Source organism: Lonchura striata, chromosome 12 (assembly GCF_046129695.1).
Source record: "Lonchura striata isolate bLonStr1 chromosome 12, bLonStr1.mat, whole genome shotgun sequence".
NCBI classification, from domain to species: Eukaryota; Metazoa; Chordata; class Aves; order Passeriformes; family Estrildidae; genus Lonchura; species Lonchura striata.
The window spans coordinates 12622885-12645565 of NC_134614.1; the positions used below are offsets into that span (position 1 = coordinate 12622885).

The 22681-nt window shown below is 46.6% G+C and overlaps 1 protein-coding gene across 1 annotated transcript in view; it reads left to right on the forward strand.

Moving 5' to 3' along the window:
* Nucleotides 1-22681, forward strand: part of NCKIPSD (NCK interacting protein with SH3 domain) — a 52464-nt gene that overhangs the window by 22417 nt on the left and 7366 nt on the right. The window contains exons 4-10 of the mRNA XM_021532341.2: nucleotides 4278-4365; nucleotides 6464-7089; nucleotides 13068-13238; nucleotides 14417-14503; nucleotides 15890-16028; nucleotides 21256-21336; nucleotides 22527-22655. Of these exons, the coding sequence (XP_021388016.1) occupies nucleotides 4278-4365; nucleotides 6464-7089; nucleotides 13068-13238; nucleotides 14417-14503; nucleotides 15890-16028; nucleotides 21256-21336; nucleotides 22527-22655 (1321 nt within the window). The remainder of the gene's footprint in view (nucleotides 1-4277; nucleotides 4366-6463; nucleotides 7090-13067; nucleotides 13239-14416; nucleotides 14504-15889; nucleotides 16029-21255; nucleotides 21337-22526; nucleotides 22656-22681) is intronic.

Genomic DNA, 22681 nt, shown 5'->3' on the forward strand with positions numbered 1-22681 from the left:
TACTCCTTTGGTGCTGTGATGTTTCTTTTCCTGGTGGAGAAAATGCCTTTGCAGCTGAAGTTACAAATCAGGTGTTTGTGCTGCTGACCTGGGAGTACTGCAGTGTAAAGTGTTGGTGTCTAAGAAATCTGGAACAGTTCCTCTGCCATTTTCACTTGTCATGCTTTTTGGAATTCTTGAGGGTCCATGGTTTTATGGTAACATGCGAAATCCACTCCATACTGTGTGACTATCTCCTGGCAACTTTCTAAGAGTTGCAGGCTCCCTGGAGAATGCTTTGAAAAGCAGTTTTGACATGAGCAGTAGAGTTCCCTCCAAGCACTCAGCACTGCTTCATTTCCCCCTTATGTCTGCACAAGATCATTGGTCCTTAAGTATTTTATCTGCTGTGGCTGCCTATTTATACTACTCAAAACAAAAAGCCAAAAAATACCCCAAAGATCCTGCTTTGTCTGAAGGTTGCTTATCATGATGAATTAAAGGTAAATAGCAGGAAATAATATTTAAAGCAGCTCTTTTTTTATCTCAGTGACACGCAGTTCCAAGGTTACAGTGTGGCGTCAGTGAGGCTTCAAAGTAGCAGCCCAGGATGGGGCTGTGGCTGCTGGGGATGAATGATGTGCCAGATTTCCCTGTGTAGGTGTAGGTGGATGTTAGGGCTAAAGGCGCCAAGCAAGGATGAGCATTTTATTCCTCCTACAGATGAACACATGCACTGTAATTTTTCTTCATCTCTCTAGGCTGAATGTTTGGAGATATTGTGTTTATAAGGCACTGATCTGCTGCCACCCCTAGCAGATGAGGCTTGTTTTACACTTAAAGAACTGTGAGTTTGGGGAGATGAACGGTAGCTCTTGCTCACTCTGGCTGAACACAGCAATTCCTACAAACCCCATTTTTCTCCTCAGTATTCATTTCTGTTCTTTGGCAGTCAAACAAGCTCCATTCTCAAGCCTGTACATTATGGGCTAAGCAAATGGGGCACCTTACAGCCCATTCTCCATGCTGATTCCCTGTCTTTATCTGGTCTGTGGTTTGGTGGCTTGCCAAAAAGGAGGAAGACAAATTCCCTTGGCTGACAAAGAACTGTTTCTGTCTGGGTGGCACTGAGGATGCAGTTGAAGAGCTTCCAGCTTAGCCCTGTGCTGAAAGGGTTCCTTGAGATTTTAACAGCTTGGTGGATTTCCTGAGTGCTTTGAAAATACAAAGTGAAGGAAGCAGCATTGCTTTCTTCAACTGGTTATGCAGTAGCCTAAGAGGAGACGTACTGAAATCTAAACTTTCTCACTAGCTCCAGAGGAGCAGAGGTCTTGGCATATGCTTTTCATTGCTTGGGATTTTCAAGTGTATTTACTGTTTGCATCTGAAAACCTAAACAAAATTTGAAGTTTCCCCTCAGTGGTTTTGCTCCCAGGACTGAACTGGCTGCAGTCGTTGGTGAGGGCATTTGTGCTTCAGCTCCTCCGCAGTCAGCATAAGGTGGGAGGCTGGGGCTGCTGCCATACCAGCTGCCAAGGGTGGAGGTTGGGCTCTTGGAGTATTTTAGTCAGTCTGCTGCATTTGTGCAGCTTGGTGAGTTTGTGATGCTCATCTCCAGAAACCTTTGCTACAGACCAGTGTGTCTGGCTTGGCACAGTTTGCCTGGAGGACATGGTGGGTGGGAGATTGTTAATTTGGTTTATTGTTTTCTTACTTTGTTTAAAGGGTACTACTATAATAACATTGCTCCCAGGAGTCAGAGTGGTGATGTTCTCTGCCTGCTTGGCTGCGAAGGGAATGGGAGTGTTGTGGTAAAGTCAGCTCTGTGTCATAGCACAGTCTGTTACCAGTCCTTGCAAAAGAGTGAAGGACAGGCAGCGGATGTGTGTAATCTGTGCATTTGAGAAAGTTCACAGTGCCCTAATAGAGACCTTGGGAAAGGGAGAGTTTCAACACAAGTGCAATTGCTTCTCTTAAAACCTTTGTTAAGGTCCCTCATCTTTTCCCCTCTGGACAGGTGGGATCTGAACTTCAAGAACTCCTGCGTGGTCACCTTGTGCATGGCAGCTGCACAGAGGAGAAGGGTTTCCCTGTGGGGGTTTTGGTGGTTTACATCCTCCTGTTGGCCCCAAGTAGTGGCTAGGATGTGGGGTGGAGGGAGGGAATGGCCATCAGTTACAGCTCCTGGCCATGCATCTTGGGCAAGCACAGGCAAATTCTAGTGATGTTTCATGTTTTTCTCACAGCCACTTGTGCTGTGGTGTGTGGCTGTCTAAACTGGCAGGGGCTGGGCTAGCATTGTCTGTACATCTATTAATTTAAGCACTAGCCTGTAATAACTGTTAAACTTGTGTGGTAAATTTGGAAGCCATGGAAATTCTCCAGAATGACCCAACCCTCGCTATCTCCAAACAATGTCATGCATCTGTGCTAAGCTCTGAGCCTGCCTGTCTGCTAAATCCCACTGCCTCAGTAATCATGGCTGTGCCATGCCAAGCAGCTCCAACTCGTGCTGTCAGCTCCAGCACTCTGCAGACAGGGCTCTGCTTTTAGCACAGCTGAGCTTTCTGGATTTGGGGCCAGTCTGCCGACCATGGCAATGCAAAGACCCCTCCTGATCTGCTTGACCTCTCTCAGCTGTGCAGTCTCTTTTTGGACCAACACAGATAATTTTTGAAGCTGTATGCAAGTATTGGATAGCATTCCATCCAGAGAACAATGTGGGGTGGATTGACAAGAGCCGAGTGTGCAGGCAGGGAGTCTGCAGCAGTGTCTTGTGCTAATTCACTGGCTGAAGGCACTCATAAAGTGACTTTTTGTATTACATGGTATAAGGTTGGATGAATTTGGTATTGGGTGGGAAAGGGACTAAGAGATCTTTTTTTAAAAGTCTTTGTGCAAACTGCTGTCTTCACTTTTCTAGTGGATCTAGACATGTGCTGTGAGCACATTGTCAGCTTTTATCATAGAGGCTTGAATATTTGAGGTGGCTTTTGAAGGTGTTTTATTTATAGGAATATCTTTGCTCCAGATAAAGTTTTTGCCCTTCCTGGATCTGGGGGAAAAAAATACATTTTTCATTCTCCTATTGAGCTAATATAAAATAGAGACACTTCAGGGGCCTGTCTCAGATTTTCACTCTGGGGTGGCAGAGCTCTGTGCCCTCTGTGGTGTTTATATAGGTCTAGTCAGCAATGACAGGGCACAGAAAAACTTCTCTTCCAGGGCTAAACAAAACTGGAAATTTTCACTTGTGATGGACTGAATGTCATTGTAGATTCCAAATGGTTGGAAGCTGGGTTACCCAAGACATTCAGACCATCACCTCCTTTCCCTTCCTGTGCTCCCCTAGGAGGTTTGGCCACAGACAGTGATTGCAGTATCCCATAAAAGCAGAGGCACATTTGAGGCAGCAGGCTCTGAATCCCAGTAGTCCTGAGAGGTCCCAAGCAGACTCCTGGCCCTGAGTTGCTGGGCTGTGGGGGCTGTGTATTGATGCAATGTGCTCCCACCTAGTTTGGCTGCTGTGTTCAGTGGTGCCCTAAGGCTGCATCTCACTGGAGTAACTGTGGGTGAATGTGATATTGGTGATCATGGTGTTTAGATCTGATAGGAAAATATGAGTGTAGGGGTCTGGGGCTGGCAGTTCTGCACTGCTGGCTTGGCAATCCTAGAAGAAGAGACCTGCATGAGAAACCCCAGATGTAGAGAGTTAGAGTAACTCCCTGGCAAAGCTTTTCCCAGTGAGTCTTTCTATAGGTAGCAGAGTATTGCACAGAGGGTCAGACCCTATTTTCTTCCTGCATGAGCAGAAATAGCATTGAAAGCATGGAAATGGCATTTACATGTTTTCAGTCCTTGGCTTTGCCTTTCTGCAAGGGTATTTGTAACTGATGTAATGGATCTCTCCAGAAGAGTGTGTAAATACACTCTGTTTGCAGCCTCTGTGGAGCTATTGAGAGTAATGTGGAGACGTGGTAAGTGTGTGGGATTGCATTTGGAATAAAGGAGGAGTAAATGCTCGACAGGTCTACATGACATATGTGCCATGTGCTTCTGAACACAGCAATTAAACAAGGGCTGCTTTGCCTGTCACAGGGAGGGGATGAAGTCAGTTTGAGTCCTGCTTTGTTCTTCTAGGAGGCCGCCCATTAGCATCTGTCCTCCTGAGAAAACTGCCCCAAATGACAAGAGAGATGTAAGGACAAATCTACACATGCATGTGAGAAAAAAGTCTTCACAAAGAGAATATCTTTATTGTCAACCTCCTTTGATTGCTCTGAAATCTCTCCTTACAGATCCCACCCCAGGCTCGTCGTGCTGCTCCTGTCACCCCCCCACCTCCAGAGAAGCGCAAGAACACACAGATTGCTGCTCCCATTAAAAGTAAGGACAAACTGGTCTCCAGGTCTTGGGCATGAAGTAGACACTGGGTGATGTAACAGCCATGAGGCCTGAATACTTCTGCTTTGTGCTTAGATGAGCATCCTTACCCATTCCCTGAATTCTGATATGGTTTATATCCTTACAAATATATCTGTAAAACGTATACAGCCTGATTCCTATGGGTGTTAATGCTAGTGGTCCTGAGCAGTGACCAGTGCTCCTTCAAGCCTGTCCTGATTTGGGAGGGTCAGAGCAGCTTGTGGATGGGTGCCAGATACAGCACCTCCCTGCTCCTTCAGTGCCTGTGGCTCTCCAAGGAGCAACTCTCTGCCTGCTCATGTGGCTAGTCTGGCTAGTGCACTAAGTCAGTGGTTTAAGATCCCTTTTCTCCCACAGACACTATGGCTGTCTCCCAACAAGGCAGAGGGAGCATTCCCTTGCAGTGCAGTGTGTGATACTTCATATGGGGAACTCCCTGGCTTTTAATGCAGTCTCAAGTCTTATTTTTGACTCCCAATCTGTTGAGCACTTTGTTTGTACAGTGGTTGGATTTCCATTAACTCAGTGTCTGGTGCCTGTAAGGAGCAGTAGTAATGCCAGGGTCACATTTGCCTATGTGCTGCCCACAGGCAGAGGGGCAGCTAGTGAGAAACACCTGAGAGCAGGATCATGGGTCAGGGCTGGAGCTTCTCCATCTTCAGCGTGGTTGGGTTGACAGAGTAGTGCTTATCCTGACTTGCTGCCATCTTGCCCAAGTGCTCTGCTGTGCTGTGATAGTGATGTCATTAGTGACACACAGCCCATTTCAAGCCCACTTGTGTCCCCTTGTGTGGAGCAGGGCAGAGCTATTGACTTGCAGGTAATTGAGACCTGGGACTGGCACCAACTTCGTTAATGGTACTTAATGGTATTGAGCCATTTTTCACTGGAGTAGTGAGAGTTTGCAAAGGTCAGTTTCCTTCAACTCATTATTTAATGAAGCCTAGGAGGAGATATGAGTCACAAACGATCCTCTGTGAGAAGGAGGAAAAAGGAGGATACTGAACCTGTGTGGGAGTGAAGGGCCCAGTTTTTCTGCCTAGGTGGTGTTTACTTTGAGAGGAGTGGTGGATGGACTAGTGGAGGGCTCCAAGCACTGATGGAGCAAGAAGGGTTGGAGTTGCCTGCAGAAGGGCAGCAAAGGCATTTCACATCAGTCCCGTTGCTCCTTCCTTTGGGTGTAACACCTTCTGTGAGAGGTGAGAGCCTTGGGGTACAGCTCCTTCTCTTCCAGCACTAATACCAGCTGCTCTTGGGAAGCTCTGTTTGTCCAAGTAATTGTTTTCATAGTCAGGGAAGAACTCAGATACATTTCTGCCCACTTGAAACTAATGGATAAGATTTACCAAAACTATATATAAAATCAAGTTAAAGGAAAGAAAAATCTTAATATTGCTTTGCTTGTTGTGGATTTTTTTTCCCTTGGAAGGTGGAATTCCCACTGCTAGAGCTACTCAAAACTAGAGGTGGGAAGAGAAATACAGTAGAGCAGATAGTGTGGAGGCTAGTGAAATCAATGGGTGCTAGCAGGGCTGCAGAGCTCATAATCAAACGTTGGAGAGTGCTGAAAGGGAGGGACTAAAGACGTTGTCAGTCAAGTGTTTCCTCCACTGTCAGTGCTAAGCATGAGGTCAGTGCAAGAGGGAGGTACAGGCTTGTGTGTGAAGCCTTCTGTGTCTTGCAATTCTAAGGCACCATCTTTCAAAAGTGAGGGATTACGTCCTTAATGCAGAAAAAGCCTAACCCAGGGGGAAAAGACCTTTCTGTCCCTTAGTTCTGTCCATCTCTCCCTCCCTTCCCCTGTGTAAAACACTAAGCCCTTTGAAGGGTATTCATCTCATCAGAGTAGCTTTCCCCTTTCTAAAGAGGTGATTGTGTAGGAATGCTCCAGAGAAAACTGGTACAATTTTGCTTTGAGATAAGTGAGGCAGGAAGAGGAGTTAAACTGCTCTGGTCGAATGCACAATGAGCCTTTTAATGGACTGTGCCATAGCAATTTGGGTTTTTTCTCTTTTCCTTTGATGCTGTTGCTAAGGCATGTTTAATTGTTCCCTTTCAGATGCTGTTGAAATTATTCCTGGGTCAGCTTCTAGTGCCTCCTCTATAAGCACGACATCCCTGGATACCCTGTACACTGCTTCTTCTGTATCTGAGACCGCTCTCCCAACAGCCACCTCCAGTCCTGCCAACACCCCGCCCCCTGTCCCGAGCCGGAGCGTCCACACCACCATCACGCGCAATTTGGACAGCGGCTCTGTCAGCCATTCCCGCTATGGGACTTCCCCAAAGGATCACAGCAAATCTCCCCAGTCCAAGAGGGCTGCCCCAGCACCGCCAGCCGAAGGGGGGACCCAGAGGTCCCACAATGTGGATGGGGAGAAGACTTCTCAGGTAAAGAAAACTGCCCCGCCTCCCCCTGCAAGCCTGGACGCCTTCAGCAACCTCTGCCTGGAGGATAAGAAGGCAGCTGGGGTGGAGTCACTGCCAGCAGAACCCAGTGGCCTGGTGGCCTCCGTGCCCAAGACAATTGGTGCTGAACTGATCGAGCTGGTGCGCAGGAACACCCACCTCAGCTACGAGCTGTCCCGTGTGGCCATTGGCATCGTCATCGGCCACATCCAGACCTCTGTCCCTGCAACCAGCAGCATCATGGAGCAGATCCTCATCTCCGTGGTGGAGAGTAAGGTAACGTGTGTGAGGCTGGAGTGGGGACTGCTGCACACCCCCTCTGAGCATCAAAGATAAGGTGTTACGAGCTCAATGAGTTCCTGATGTTTGGGATGAGAAATGCATTGAGATCCCAAATGGAAAGGTGCTAGACAGGGGTAAATATCTATCCAGGGGAACCAGGAATTCAAGGGGTTTAAGTCAGGTCCTAGTACTGTTAGCAGAGAAGTGGAAAGCAGGTGAGTTTATTCCCCAGGTGAGCTGCAGATGTACAACATAGCCTTGAGTTGGAACATTATCTTGAGCTTGTTCTAAACAAACCTTATGTCAAAATAATCCTATCATTCTCCTTTTGCATCAGTCATTGAAATGGTGAAGTGCAGCCCTCTGCTTTAGCTGGATGGATAATAAATTTCAGCTCCCACTTGCTCAGTGCAGCCCTGAGGAGTGCACATCATATAAACTTCTAAGATTGGAATTCCATTGCTAATAGCAAGATTATAATGAACTGTTCAGAGGCATTTGAATATGGAGAACTAATGACGTTCAAATTTTACATAAAATCATAATCTGGTTGGCTGTTTGTACTGAATAGAGGGCCCTATAAGCAATCAAGTCTCTGTGGCCATAACCCAGTAGTTAATTGCTTCCTTCTCCAATAACAAAGCCCTGTCAATGTATGATCTAGATTCAGCAAAAAAATTTAGCTGTTTCAAGCAAATGTTCTTGCTCTGAATTGCATGCTGAGAAGTTCAGTTTTCTGATATTTGCACATTTTCCAAAATTTGAATATTATTTTTACCATTAATACCTGTACTTGGGATACAATAAGCTTAATTCCACAAAAATTATTTAGTGCCAAGTTTCTGCAGAGGGGATTTGAAAGCCTCAGTTTCATGGCCATTGCTGCAGACCAGTCTGAAAAGGTTGGGAAGAAGGTGATGCTGGTGCAGGGAGTAGTATGGATCTTCTGGTAACTGATATGATATCTGCGGGATTTTAAAATTACCAGTAACGTATGGAGACACAGCAGAAGATTCTGTCCCGTCTTATAATACCTCATCATATCTATCTTGAGCAATACTGCTTTCAGGAGAGCCTGGATGGGCTTGCACAGTGCTCAGGTGTAAAGGTTGTGGCTCTGGTGTGCATTTTTTTCTCAGTGTCCCAGCCAGATGATACAGCTCTGCTGGTATGTGGGGGCCTGCTCCCAGGTGAGGTTGTTCACCTGCTGCAGACTAGCTCTGACAATTGAAAGGGTGGTCACATGTACTTGGGGGGTGACTGCATTACTGTAGCTTCACTAGTGTGGTTTAGTGGTACAGATTATTATTTTTGACTTTGTGTTGTTCATTATACCAAATCATTCCACAGTCTCAGGGGTTTCTGTGTAGAATTGTTGCTGAGTTGTCAGTTCTAGGTCAAGGAATTTTTTTCTTTAATTTGTAGCTTCTAAAATCCCTCTAGTCCCCAGTCCATGCAAATACATGGCAACTTGTCTCTTGCATATTTTTCAAGGTTTTTCTTTTACTCCCTAAAGCAGAGTGAGATTTCAGCTTTGATTTAAAGCTTTGGTCTGCTCATAGTAGATACCACACCTGCTTCAACATTTTGTATCATGTTCTTTAATTAGTTATATCCTTTCTATTCCTTTTCCAGTCTTAATTTAAGGTCAGCTCACTGATTTACTAAATCAATTCCAGAATCTATTACCTCTCTTCTATCCCCAGTGCCTTCTGAAGGTTGAGTATTACTTCTCTCTTGTTTACCTTGCTGCTCCTCCAGCATGGAGTCTGTACAAGCACGTGGTTTTTTTTTAGAGAATAAAAGGTGCTGGGACATCTGCTGCTGCTTTTTAGAGGCAATGTAAGACTAAGCTGGGGGAACAGCAAAAACAAGGAGGGTGCTGAGGAACTCACACCTTAGGAAAGATACTTCAGAGGTATCATACTATTTGGGATCTGCAGGTGCAAACCTGCCAAGTTGGCTCCCCTGTGTCAGCATTTGGCCTGGCCTTGGAAATGGCCCCTCTTGTCCATGAGCTAGCTCCTGATAAGTGTCACAGTGACTGGGTAAGACACACAAAGGGACTGAAACCTCTTTTCAAAGACAGCATTGCCGTGATTGTCGAAACTGGAGCTGGCTTTCATGGGAACTCGTTGGAAATTCAGACATATGTAAAGATGCTCCCTGATCTTTGTGTTTCTAGAGAATCACTTGGATTAGTAGGTTTTGGTGATATGTGATTGCCATCAGCTCTGCTGGGTTATCTCCCACCTGAGAGGAGGGAATGTCATGTCTAAGGAGATTGGAGTTTTGCAGATTTATTAAACTTGGTGTGAGACAACCAGAAGTGGCCAATGCTCAAGCTAGTTGCACCTTGAGAGGGAGAACTCAGAAACCACTTACCTGCTTTTTATTTAAATCGCATTGCTGTGTTGTACTTGTGACTCAGAACCATCTTCCGGTTGCCTTAAACTTAAGCTTGAAAACTGCTGACAGAGATGTGTAATGTATATGGGTCTTCTAGTTGAGCCCAGGCTTCTGAGTTAGGTAAAACTATTCTTGTATGTGTCGGAGATGGAGGAAGAAGTCATAAAGTAGGCATGAGAGGTGTGTTTCTAAAGGGGGTTCCCCTTGTAGTGCTGTGCTGTGACCTGCTCCCAGCTGCCCATCACCAGCACCTGTTGTACTTAACAAGCTCTGGCAAACCTCATGGTTAATGTGGCTGAAACCCTCTCCTTCCCCTGAAGCTGCCCTCCCATTCATTTGTTGATTCAGCTTTGCTTAAGGACAAGACACAAAGGCTGCTCCCCAGGGGAGCTCTGTCCCCACACTGGCCAGGGACAAGGGAAGGTCAGCAGTGTGAGTGCTTTGGCTGGTCTGTTAGGAGGACTCCTCAGTGAAATAGTGTAACAAAAGGGAATCTGGAGGGCAGGAGTAACACATCAGTGCCTAGGCTGGCCTTTTTCTTGGTAATTTCTGGTAGAGCCTTTATGAAGGTCTGTGGCAGAGTCTTTGCATGCAGCTATCCCAGCTCAGCTGTAGATGGTTCTACTCCTCCAGAGAGCTGCTGAGGACATCTCTGGAGCCCTGAACAGTGAAGGCTGCAGAGTTCTTCTGAGGCACAGCTAACATGGGGGTTGAAAGCCAAGTGCTGCTCTCTCCCTGCGACACCCACAGGTGTGTGCATTGCCGACATTGCCTTCCTGCAGAGCTCACCTGCCCTGGATGGGGCTGGGTCAGCTGAGAGCAGACCTGCTGCTGCTGTGTGTGTGAGTGAAAGGCCTGTCCTGGGACATTTGGCTCAGCTGAAGTCAGGCATTTCTCTTGCACCACATTTCATCTCATTTAGCAATTGCTGAGGAGCATGGAGCTCTGCATGTGTTGGGACCAGTGTTATCTGTCTGCTTTCTGTAGGAGTGGTGTGCTTCCCAGAGGATGGATGAATTCCCACAGCAGTCCCCATGAAATGTGTCTGAAAACCTGCTGTATGATTTTGGGGCTCATCTGGAGGGAAGATGTGTGTACCCATGGTACTGGTGATCCACTCCACTTGCTAGTGGGGTGGGGGGGAGGGAGGCATGGGAGTGGGAAAAGAAGAAATGGCCAGGACAGCAACTGGGTTTGCATGGCAGATGTGGCCACCTCTGAGAAATGTGTGTATGATAAAGTTCTCAAAATGGTTTTGGGCTGCTCAGGAAGACTGAAATCCCTGTAGCAGCTTGTTGTGGTGGGCTGGGGGCAGGGAACTATTTGAAGCAGCAAGATAATGCAAAGTGGCATTGTTAGAAATACTGAAACCTCCTTCTGCTTATGGGCTCGCCAGCAGATTCCTGGAAATGACCATATGATGATGCTGCAGTTTGTAGTAGCTGCTAAGATGTTTAATAAGCAGAGACCTGACCCTCGTGATGGGAGGGCTGAGAATGGTGCTGAAAGTGCACTGAGACAGCATAAGGTGTAGTTACATGGTCAGATGGAATAGCTTGTTAATGGATTGATCTCATCCAAGTCCATCCAAGCCTGATGCTCAGTGGAGTCATTAAGAGCTGCAGATGAAGGATTGGAGAAAGTAGATTAGTGGTAAGAGGCTGAATAGAGGGATCATTAAAATGAATACTCATTAAAATGGTCATCCAGAAAGAGTCCCAGCAGTGGATTGAGGTAGGACTGGCCCTGCAATGCTCCAGTGAGGAGGATGTAAGGCACATTATGGCCAAGCAGCTGGGACACTTGAGGACAGGCAGGTGACACTGCAGTGCTGTAGGTCCTCCTAAGGAGAAGCAGGGGGGTGGCAAGATGAAGCAAGTCTCTTAATGTATTTGCTTCTGATAAACCACCATTCAGAGGGAAATTCTTATGCTTATACTCAGCTCTTGAAAGCTTGTTGTGCTCTCTTACAGCTTGCTACCTGCTTTTCTGCTAGGCCACCCACAGCTTACCAAAATTTCAAGAGTGTACAGAGGCTTGTGTTAAACCTGCATGCTTCTTCCTTCATTACCTGCCTGACAAAAATTATGTAAGAAGCAGCAACAAGAAAACTTCTTTGTTTTATAACTGAAGCATGGACTTGAAGTCCTAAATTAATTCATACCCCAAAGCAAATGACTAACAATTCTGTCTCTAATAAAGAAGGCAAGACATTACTATTAAATATGGAGTGGTTTCCCCAGAGGACTGGAGGGTGGGGATAGGCAGGAAGAGTGCAGCTCCTGCACTTGGCCACCCATGTGCAGATGTCACAACTGGCACAAGACATGGGCTCATGTCTCCATACAAAATCTATCTGCTCTGCTCCCAAAGTGAAGTCTGCCTAAAGGCTTGCTGCTCCTGCCTGCACAGCCAGCCTGTTGGAAGGACTGTCTTCTCTGAGGTTCCAGGTTCCTGGCTGGTAAGTTATAAAGGCCTTTTCTCACTGAGTGATCACATGTTGGATGTGGTAAGACAGCCTCATCCAAAAATTTTTAGGAATTTGGTCTCAGTGAGTGGGTTTTCCCTGTTGTTTGAATTTCTCAGCTTGGTTCACTTCCATCTTGCTGATCTCCTGCTACTTGTTGTCACTGATGCCAAACCGTTGTGTATATAATTTAAGCTCTTTCACAAATTAGTCCTTACCTCTCTTAATGGTGCCTGGGCACATCACCTGTGATCAGCTCAGTTCCATGTGCTGAACTCCCCCTTCTTGCCTTGCTTTCAGGAAGCCAAGTGATTTATGTGACATACTTAGGTCCTAGAGGCTTATCCTAAATCCCAGAGCACGGCAGCTGTTCAGGTGGGTTAAATGCACCCTCACCACTCCCTCTTTCTTGAAGGAGAGGAAGAGCCAAGGAAAGGCAACTGAACAGTGACACCTTCATGGCAAGGATTGTGTGTGAGGCAGAAGTGGTGGGGATACAGTTGACAGCAGTTTGAGAATGGAATGGGTGCAGTAAGGTTTACTGAGTAACTACACACTTCAGAGATGTAGTGAGCAGTGGAATTCTTCTATTTGGAATGAAGCAAAACCAAAGCAGCCCATGATGAATTGGTTCCTGTTCTTGCTGCAGAGGATCCAGGCCTAGAGCAGCTGGCATGGAGAGCACCATACAAGTCCCTGCTCTTGAGCCATGAATTCAGGGCAGATCTGTCCCTTTCAGGCTGGAGGGGGTGGGCAGCAGAGGGAACTTTTCCTGCCTCGAGGCAGCTGTGCAGTATGGTGGTCTGCTGTCAGGACATGGCTGTTTTACTGGGGGTGCTGTGCTGCTGCCTGGCAGTGATCCTGGCCCATACTGGGCTGGTTTGGCTTTTCCCATTCTCAGGATGATTTCCAGAATCTGCAAAGGGTAGAGGCTTCAAAAGTATGCAATCTGAAATAACATGTGTCATAAACTAGCTGGTTTTGTACTGCCAGCTCTTGACTGAATGAGGTCAGCTGCCAGTTGTGAGACAAGATTGCAGGAAACAGGCACCCAAACAACAGGGCCCCACTAACCAGTGGTTTTGCTGTCGTGCAGAACCTGAGTGCGGGGCTGCCCTCGGGCCAGATCTGCCACGACGAGCAGCGGCTGGAGGTGATCTTTGCAGATCTGGCCAGGCACAAGGATGATGCTCAGCAGCGCAGCTGGGCGCTCTATGAGGATGAGAATGTCATCTGCTGCTACCTGGAGGAGCTGCTTCGCATCCTGGTGAGTAAATTCCTCTCTTTACAGGCAGACCAGAACAGACAGCGCTGGTGAAGTTCCTTTTTTTTGACCTCCTTCACTCCTGTGTTGCCACTGGATCTGCTGTTTCGGGAGCACAGGTTTCTTGTGCATCCTTTTAGTGTCAGTAAGTCCTACCCTTCTCTCTGGTCTCTGCAGAGCTCTTGAGCTGCCTTTAGTCTCCATTCCACCATACAAAACTGTTCTGAAAAGCATTATTGAGCTGTTCATGGCAGTTTTGGTATTTACTCATCACAAGAGGATATAAACCCTCACCTCCAAAAAACCCAACCTGCCCTGCCACAGAAAACCTGGAAGTCTCTGGTAAGGGTTGTTGCACTCCTAAGCCCATTTAAAACATTTTCCACTTAAGATTTCCTCTATTGCTGGGAGGTACCTGTGGGGTTAAGCTCATTAAATGCAAAGAACATTCTTTGGTTGCCTTGAAAGCAAGCTTTAAAACTGTTTTTGTGAGAAAGTATAAATGATCTCACACATCTCTGCATACAGGAGAGGAACATGCCCACGGTGAGCAGCAGTGGGATTGCTGTCCCAGTGCTCTCACTAGTACGTACAAGGCTATCTGTGTCCAGGGATGGTTTGGGATCTGCACTCAGTGCAGTGACATGGTCTGTGTTAGGGGTACTGGTGTGGGGTTTGCTCTGGCACTATTTTATAGTCCTCTCCAGTTCTGGAGAAAACAGGTACATTTTCTGTAATAAATGCCAAGGTCTTTGTCACTCTGCATACAGCCTGTGCTGCCTTGTTGTGGGCCTGCAGGTCAAGGATAAATGGGGTTTTGTGCAACCATTCCTCATAACCTAGGGGTGGGAGAAGATGTTCATCTCAGGATGGGAGCAGTGCTGCAGCTGCCCTGTGTAACTGCGGGATGCTCTCAATCAGGTGCTGTTTGGGTCATGTTAAATATTTTCAGCCTGAGATGTGCTCTATGGCAGAGACATTTCTCAAGAATCCATTTTGATGGTGAAGAGTGATGATGAAGGGTGATGGTTCTTGATCGGTTTCTGTGCTCTGCCTTCAGTTTCTTTGTGAGATGTTGGGGCTACTGAGATCTGAGAGCAAGTGGACTCCCTTGAGGTCCCTGCAGCAGGCACCTTCTGCTTTGATGTGTCACTGAGTTACCTGTCAATTCCTTCTTCCAGACAGATGCAGACCCAGAAGTTTGCAAGAAAATGTGCAAGAAGAATGAGTTTGAATCTGTCCTGTCCCTTGTGGCGTATTACCAGATGGTAAGGTGGCAAAATGCACCAAATCTTTTTTTAAGATTTCCCTGAAGATGCAAAAGAGCAGGGTTGGTACAATGAATGTATATAAGATGTTTCCCTTGGATAGGACAGTTCTGCGGTCTCATTGAAACTGCAGCATATTCCTTTCAAGTGCTGGCTAATGTCAGTGCTATGCCTGAAAGCTGTGTGAAAGAGCAGAGGATGCTGTAGACTTTGAACAGTAGCTAGCAGTTGGCAAGGGTAAAGCTTGCTGCTTTTACTGGCCCACTGAGGGACAGCACTGACATCACTGGTATCTAGAGGAAAGATTTCAGAGGATGCCTTGGGAGATCTGATAGGCTGTGATTGCTCTTCTTTTTAATTGATGCACTCTTGTGCATTAGTAAATAACTTTGGCTGGGAAAGTACATAAAGAGTAGAAGGCTTTGGAGTGAGGAAGGAAAACAGTTTAGCGGAAGAAATGGAAGTTTTGCCTTAAACACCTATGTAGTGTTGCTTTGCTCCTCTCCTTCCTGGAATGTTCTGTTGTAGGACTCTGTGGGAGTAAAAAACTTGTCCCCATCTTGTTTCTAAGTCCCCAGCTACAGCACATTGAGTCTTGTGGCATTTTGCTTTCATCTAGCACTTCTGTGTCTGAACCCAGATCTCAGTGTCAGGGGGCTGTAGCATAGCTGAGAGCAGCAGGAAGGCAGGCTGGGCATAACAGAGCCTGCTGACTTTCACTGCCTGCTCTTCTCTGACCACAGTTCCAAGGAAGCCAGACCAGGTAGGGAGCAGTTTGGTCTCCAGTCCTGGCTGTTGTTATGCCCAGTGCCAGGGCTTGGCTCACATGTGTTCTCTGAGCCCTGGAGTTGTTGGCTGAAGGTGGACTGTGCAGGTGTTCTCTGGTACAGCATCAGAGCTTCTGCATGGGAGGTGCAGGCTGAGCATCATCTTTGCTGGAATCCTTGCATGTCCCAAAACTTTCTGAAGAGAGCTTGCAAATGTTATCTTGTCAGGAAACCTTAATCAGAGCAGTGTTCACAAAACTTTTGCATGCTCAGAGAATCCTGGCTACCCAGCACATTCAGTCTCTTTGCTGGGGACAGGTGTGAGTTGTTGGTCTGTTACCAGATTCAGTTGATGATGTGGGATTCATCTTCAGATCTGAGCTCTGGCTGCCACATGATCTCTGACCACACAAGCCAACAACCCATAGCCAGCCCAATTGTGAATGTTATTGTAAAGTGATTCCTGTACTGTTGTTAAAAGCTTCTAGAGCTTCAGGGTTTATGTCATCCTGGGAAAGTCTGTGGCTTCCCAACAACAGGAACTTCTAGAAGCTGTGTGTCTGCCTCAGAGTGAGCCCTCCTCTAGAACATGGTTTGATCTAACAAATTGGTTTTGCAGGAGCACAGGGTGCCATTGCGCCTGCTGCTGTTGAAGTGCTTTGGAGCCATGTGCAACTTGGATGCTGCCGTCATCTCAACGCTTGTGAATTCTGTGCTGCCGATGGAGCTGGCCCGGGACATGCAGACTCACACACAGGGTGAGCCAGAGCTGCTGTTCCCTTAGCTCTGGGAATGTGTCTTCCCATTACATGATTTGCAGCAGCAGGAGTGGCCCCCCATTTCCCAGCTGCTCTACATACCCAGTGCTTGGGGGGGATATGGTGTCTGGTTTTAAAGTTATTCAGGTGATTACCACTGTAACTGGGGAATGCACAGGAAGGGATGTTTCAGTCCAACGGTGTGAGGCCCTCCAGCTCTTGAACATGCCATTAATGATCTGTGTCACTTCTTGTAAATGTCTTAAAACACAATTTGAGTTGTTCCAGTTTTGTTTAATAATGCTGACAAGAGACACTTGCAGATCTCAAAGAAGATCTCTGCAGTTTCTTAAAGAGTTTTCCCTAGTGTTCTATACCAAATGTTTTTGGTGTTTCATTGCGGTGAATGAGATGTGTGCTGGTTAAAGGGCCTTCTCTTTACTAATGTGCCAAGAGAGATGGTAGTGCTGTTGTTAGCATTGCAGTCCTGGTCCTCTGCAGGATAGTGCCATGGCCCAGGTTTTCCCAGCTCTTTGCTTTCCATACTTAGGCTTTACCCTCATGTTCTTCTGCTTCACATTCCTCCATTTGTTAGGATGACCTGTCCCTCCTACTAACAGGAATGTCCTTTGTACCCTTGGAGCTCCTGCTTAGCCCAGTGTCCTTTATTTCTGGGCAGCCAGAAACAGGTAGTAATACTCCCCTGGAGTTACCTTCCAGCTCCCCACACATGCCTGGTCCTGGACAGTCACAGCTTTGCTCCCCATTTTGAAGCCAATCTGTAGACCACCAGTGCTGGCAGTGGCGTAGCTCTCTTAAAAGGACATTGAAAATCCATTGTTTTGTGCTAATTGTGACCCACAATTAGAGTAGCTGTTGAGTAACCACATGGATCAAATCAGAAGAACCTGGTATTTGCAGCCTTGCAAAAGAGCAAAGACTGCAAACTGGTTGTAGTCTATTAGTTTGTTGTGGGTGTCATGAAGCTGTGGAGGGGTATAATTTGGTGATGAGACTGTGTAGGGGTTGACAGGTCTGCAGAGAACAGAGACTGTCCCATCCATTTTATGTGAGCCCAGTAAATGTCCTAGATGGCCACTTTGAACCTGCACAATAGACATTCCAGTCCCCAGCATCCCACCACAGACTGCCAATCTGAACTGTGAACTGTGCTGGGCAGCATGAACAGGGCTCATCCAGTGTCCAGAAAGGGCTATGGGAGATGAAAATCAAGCCTCTTGCAGAAGGCTTTGCACTTGTCTCTGCTTTGAAGTACAGGCATTCCAGAGGTGAGAGGGTGGCATTTCAGGGCAGGAGGAAGTGCTGGTGGTGTGGGACTGCAAGTATTACTTCTGTGTTGGCTATGCTTCCTCTTTTGTTACTGCTGCTTGTAAATTCTGTACAGTGAACTTAACCACACTCTTGGTGTTTAATCTGGTTATGCCTGAGAAGCATCTTCTCCAGGCTGAGTTTTTACTGCCCAAGAAGCAAATGCTACTTGGTTATGGGACTGTGACTGTGCTCCTGTGACAGCATTTCTCCTGATTTTGTGCTGCCAAAAATAAACTTTATTGTGTCTCCATCATTCATTCACAAAGCCTGTCTCCAGGTGAGCATCCTGTGCACCTTCCCAACAGGATTCTATTTCCTTCCCTGTTCCTGAGCTGTCTTAGTGCTGGCAGAGTGGGCTGGTCACCCTTCTTACTCCTTGCCTGGTTGCAGTGATGCTGTGTTTTGCCCGGGGCTGTGTCATTCCAGACAGCACAGCTGATTCAGCCTCTTGATGGGTATGGAGCTTTGAGCTCTGCCCTATGTGACTTCTGCACACCTCTGCTGATCTCCAGGTAGTCCTTGGGCTGGAGCAGGCCTGTCTCTCAGCAAGTCTTAGCTCTGCTTTGGGGTCCTAAAAGTATGGCAGTGGAAGTGGTGAGAAGTGATTTTACTGTATCCTCTGAGCTGCTGACCTGCATCATCTTTCCACTAGCATCATCTCAAGGTGAGGGTTTTTTCCTTCCTTGCTATAAGGTGGTCCAGTTGGAGGGTGAAAACTGCTCCTCCTTTGCTGACAGACCACTGTGTGGATACAGGAGCCTCACAAATCAGTGTCCTCATCCTGTGCTGCTTTCCTTGTGCTAAGCTTTATGGTAGGCACTTGTGCAGTGGCATCTGTGCATCATCCAGTCCTTTCAGCCTTCACAGTGGGGCAGCAGGGGGGTAACGATCCTTGGTCCAAATGTGTCCGTCCTTCAGAGGTGTTTCAGGGCATTAGTAGTTCCCTCCTGCCATTCTGGTGTTTTACAGCTTCATGTGCTGCCAGCAAATGGCAAGCTTGTGTGAAAGCATGACCTTGAATCCTGGAATGACTTGAGCTTATTTTGGTACTAAAAACTGGGGAATAGCAGCTGATCCGTGACATGCTGTGGAATAGCTAATCCCTTCTGTGGGTGACTGCAGCCAGAGCAGCCAGTGCCAACACTACACAACTGGGGAGCTGGAACTGGCTGCAGCAGCTCTGTGGGATCCCTCCTGGCTTATTATAGAAGAGCAGCTGGGGCAGAAGCTCTGTCTGTGGATGCTGGATGCCTTTGGTAAGAAGGACTTTACCCTGGGACTGATGTAGGCATGTTGGCTGCTGGCCAGTTCTTCTGCAGATGTTTGGGTCTTACTGCTGCTGGACAGCTCCTTCTCTCTGCTGCAGCTGGCCTGCACATCTATCCACTTTAGAACACCTTCTAATAAGCCACAGCAAGACAGAATTAGCTAGAACAATGACAAAGAAAACAGACAGGGATAATCCAGTCTGTAATCATGACTTTCTCCCTTGTTGCAGCACAGTTTACATGCAAGTCAGCTGTCAGGTTCTTCTGCCTTCAGTCATAGGCAATTGTCTGCTCCCAGTGCCCACATTTCACACTGCTGTGTTTAGAAGGTGGAAGTAAGGTTTTCAAAGGCCTCTGAGAAATGCTTTTCATACATGATTGCAGTTTCTCAACACTATCTCAGTAGTTTTCAGCAATGCAGGCTGGTAAACAAACAGCTGTATCTCTCCCACCTGTCATGGCTACTTCAGTGATGCTTATCAGTCTGTCAGCAGTCCCTCTGCTTCAGGAGAGCTGCATTGATACTATTTAATTTCTGACAGCCACTGGTGCTGCTCTGTAAGTTAAAAAAAAATAAAAAAAGCTGTATTTTGACTGACAGTTACTCTGTTCTCTCTGTTCTTCAGCATGGTGAGTCTTGGAGTCTTGTCCTGCTGCAGCTGGGGCCCTCCCAAAAACTTGTAGAGCCTGTGCAGTGTGTGTCCTGGGTTCATCTGGATTTGCCCCAAGTTCAGGTTTCTGGCTGGTTTCAGCATCTTTTGATTTGTTGTATCTAGGGAAATACAACAAGATTTGCCTCCTGGTCATGTAGACTACTGTTAACCAAGATGAATGGACATCAGTTAATGGCAGATGGACCAAGGAGGTGTAAAACTAGTCTCTTCCTTCCCATCTCTAGTCTTTTCCTCCATATTTGCTACTGCCACGTTTATCACTGGCTTCTGGCTCTCACTTTATTTCATTGCTCCTGATGTGATGAGAGAAAATGTTTCGTTGACAAAAGAAAGTCTTTCTAGGAACATGAAAACAGCAGTTCCATGTGTCTATCTGCTGCAGTGTCCTTCCTCTGAGAGCCATGGAGGAAAGAATGAAGAAATCATGTGGTGAACAGTTTGTCAGATCCCTTTTCTGCTACAGTGTGCTTTGGTATCACTGTCACCTTATAGCTGAGAACTTCTTATATAAGCAGTATGAATTATATTTAAGTCATTAAATATCCCCCTCTCTGTTTACAGAGAGTAAACAGCAGTTTTCAGCCTTCCTTTGCTGCCACATGGTCTACAAACTCTTAATCTTGTTCATCCTGTAGTATCTGGTTAAGCTGCAAATTATCTATTTTTACTCAAAGTACTTGCTGATGGAAAACTGAGGCATCGTGTGGAGCTGTGACAGTGTGAGTGTGCTCTGAGTGGAGAGGCTTTGCTGACTTTCCAGGGGGCACGGGGCTGGAATGACTCAGTAGCATTTTTCCCCCATGCTGACAGTAAACCTGAGAGCTGCAAATGTTGCAAGTCCTTTGGCCAAGTCCAGGAGTAAGTGGTGACATTGATGGCATCAGCCTGTGCAGTCAAAGCCAAACTGCAGGGTGCAGATACTTAGAGATGGATTGCTTTGTGCATGGAGAAGTGAAATATCCTAAAGGGTTTGGAGGGGGCACTGGAACTGGTGTGTATTGTGCAGGGCAGCAGTATGGCCAGGAAAAGCATCATAGATTGAAGAGGCCTTTTTCTCCTCTGATGAAAAGTAGTTTTGGTCAGTTTTTTATAATTACACCTCCAGTCTCCTTGTGCCCCAGGGCTCTTTCTGACAGATGTAGCTGAACTTTATTTAGCCAGTACATGTGGTAACCTAAATAATACTCATTTTCGTATTGCCTTCAGACTTGCTGAACTGGACAGAGGCTACATTTGATAAGGGCACAGACCCTATTTGATGACTTTGTTTTTTGTTCTGCAAATATTTATGGAGAGGTATCCATTAATTACAATTCAGGAAAGACACTGGCAGGGGTTCTTTGGAGCATTCACATATAGCTGCTGCCAGCAAAAATTGTGTTGGACTAGCAGGCTGTGGGATGTATCAGTGCTGGAGATGTGTGGCCTGGGAGGTGGGCAGATGCACAGCCTGAGCAGTGATCTGGTCTCCCCAGGGACCTTTTATACCTTCAGGCAAAGCTGAGGTAGCAAAAGTAGAGCAGTGCAGAGATGGTAACAAGCAGCACGGCTGTCTGGGGGTGGTGTTGGTTGGAACAGGCAGTATTTTGAGCTGGCCAGATGGATGCTTTTTCTGGGTTCAACAATTACATAACTATGGGATGTGTCCTGGGACTGTGCAGGGGAGGTTTTTAATTATTCAGATCAAGTTTGCCCAGATCTTCTGAAGTGAAAGGGGAAAAAAACAGAGGATTCTTGTTATGATTATTTTTAAATTGCTTTGGAAACACACGGCACAGAAGGCGTGTGGTGTGCTAAAACGAGGAAAAACACCTTTAACTGCTCAGTCAGTACAGGAATGAGGAGTGGGCTAATCAGTGTTTAATGCCTGTGTGAAACGTGGATTTCCCAGCTGCAGCTGAGGAAAGGTTTCACATCCTTGGAAGAACTAATGACAGAACCTTTGCCTTGCAGATCATCAAAAGATGTGTTACTCTGCACTGGTGCTGGCCATGATGTTCTCCATGGGGGAGCCCCTGCCATATCACCACTATGGTAAGAGTGGGTTGTGCTCATAGCAGAGCTGTGATGGGATGTCTGGGGCATGCTGGCACACACAGGGAAGGGACAGGGACAACTTCATGGAACGCCCAGCAAGAGTAGGGTCTGTTCTTTATTAGTAGAGCCTGGCAGCTGAAGCACTGGGCTGAGATTCCAGATTTCCAAAGAGCAGCACAAATCTGGGTTAGAGCAGTGGAGGACTGAATGCCATGCTGCAGGCAACGTGGATTTGCCCATCCCTGTGACTAAGTGGCATCTTGTTTTACTGCTGGCCTGTGTGGAAACACACACCTCTTACTTGCTTTGGAGACTGTCTGCTGATGAGGCTGAGATCCCAGATCTCTACACAAACACCCACTAAGGCTGTCAGCTGCATAATGTGGCCTCTTTCTATTCTCTCTTCTAGCAGGATAGTACAGCCCTCTGTAGTTCAGGCTCTTGGGGAACATGTTGATGATTAATAAGGATACTGTGGTCAATTATGAAGTGCAAATATTCTCTCTGTTTTATCCTCTGTCCTCTCATTTCAGCCAGAAAGCCCTGCCCACTTCTTCCCACGGCTGTGTTGTATTTGGGAAATTCTGGGCTTAATTTTCCTAGAAATGCAGTAGAGATTTTTATAAGTATCTCGTCAGCAGCTTTAGCTTAACACTGGGTAAACCTGCACAAGATTAAAAGTGCAATAGAGACTGAAATGAGCCTCTACACTGCCTGTTTTTCTCTCCTTGTGTAACCCTGGCAGTTATTTCCTGCAGGTGGACTTATTTGCATGAGCTCCTGAGCTTTCCTAATAACTGATTTGAAAACTGGGTTATTACCAATGATCTAGGTTATTAGTGGTTTTTTAAAAGAGATTAACTAAACCAGTGGTCAAGAATGCCAATCTTTTCCTACCTTGAAGCCTTCACTCGTGGCATTGGTTCTGCAAAAGCTAGAGCAGGATTCGGTGTTTTGTTTACTCAAAAAAAATTGCTAGTTGGGGTACCAAATTTCAGCAATCCCCTGCACTGTGTCTCACACAAAGATGCTTCAGTGGTCTGTCTAGTCCATTTGAAGAGCCCTTCATTCCCTGGAGGCTGACACTAATGGTTTTTAAGCATAAAAGAATACAGAAGTGGTTTGGATGGTCCCTTGCTGCTTGGTTTATTTTCACTGTGCTGTAAATGCCCTTTCTCCTTGTGCAGAACATCTCAACTCTCAGTTTGTGCAGTTCCTGCTGGATGTGATTGAGGACGGGCTGCCCTCGGACACCACTGACCAGCTGCCTGACTTATTTGTCAACGTCCTTCTGGCCTTCAATCTTCACATTCCAGGTTGAACTGGTGCTGCTCTGCCTTGG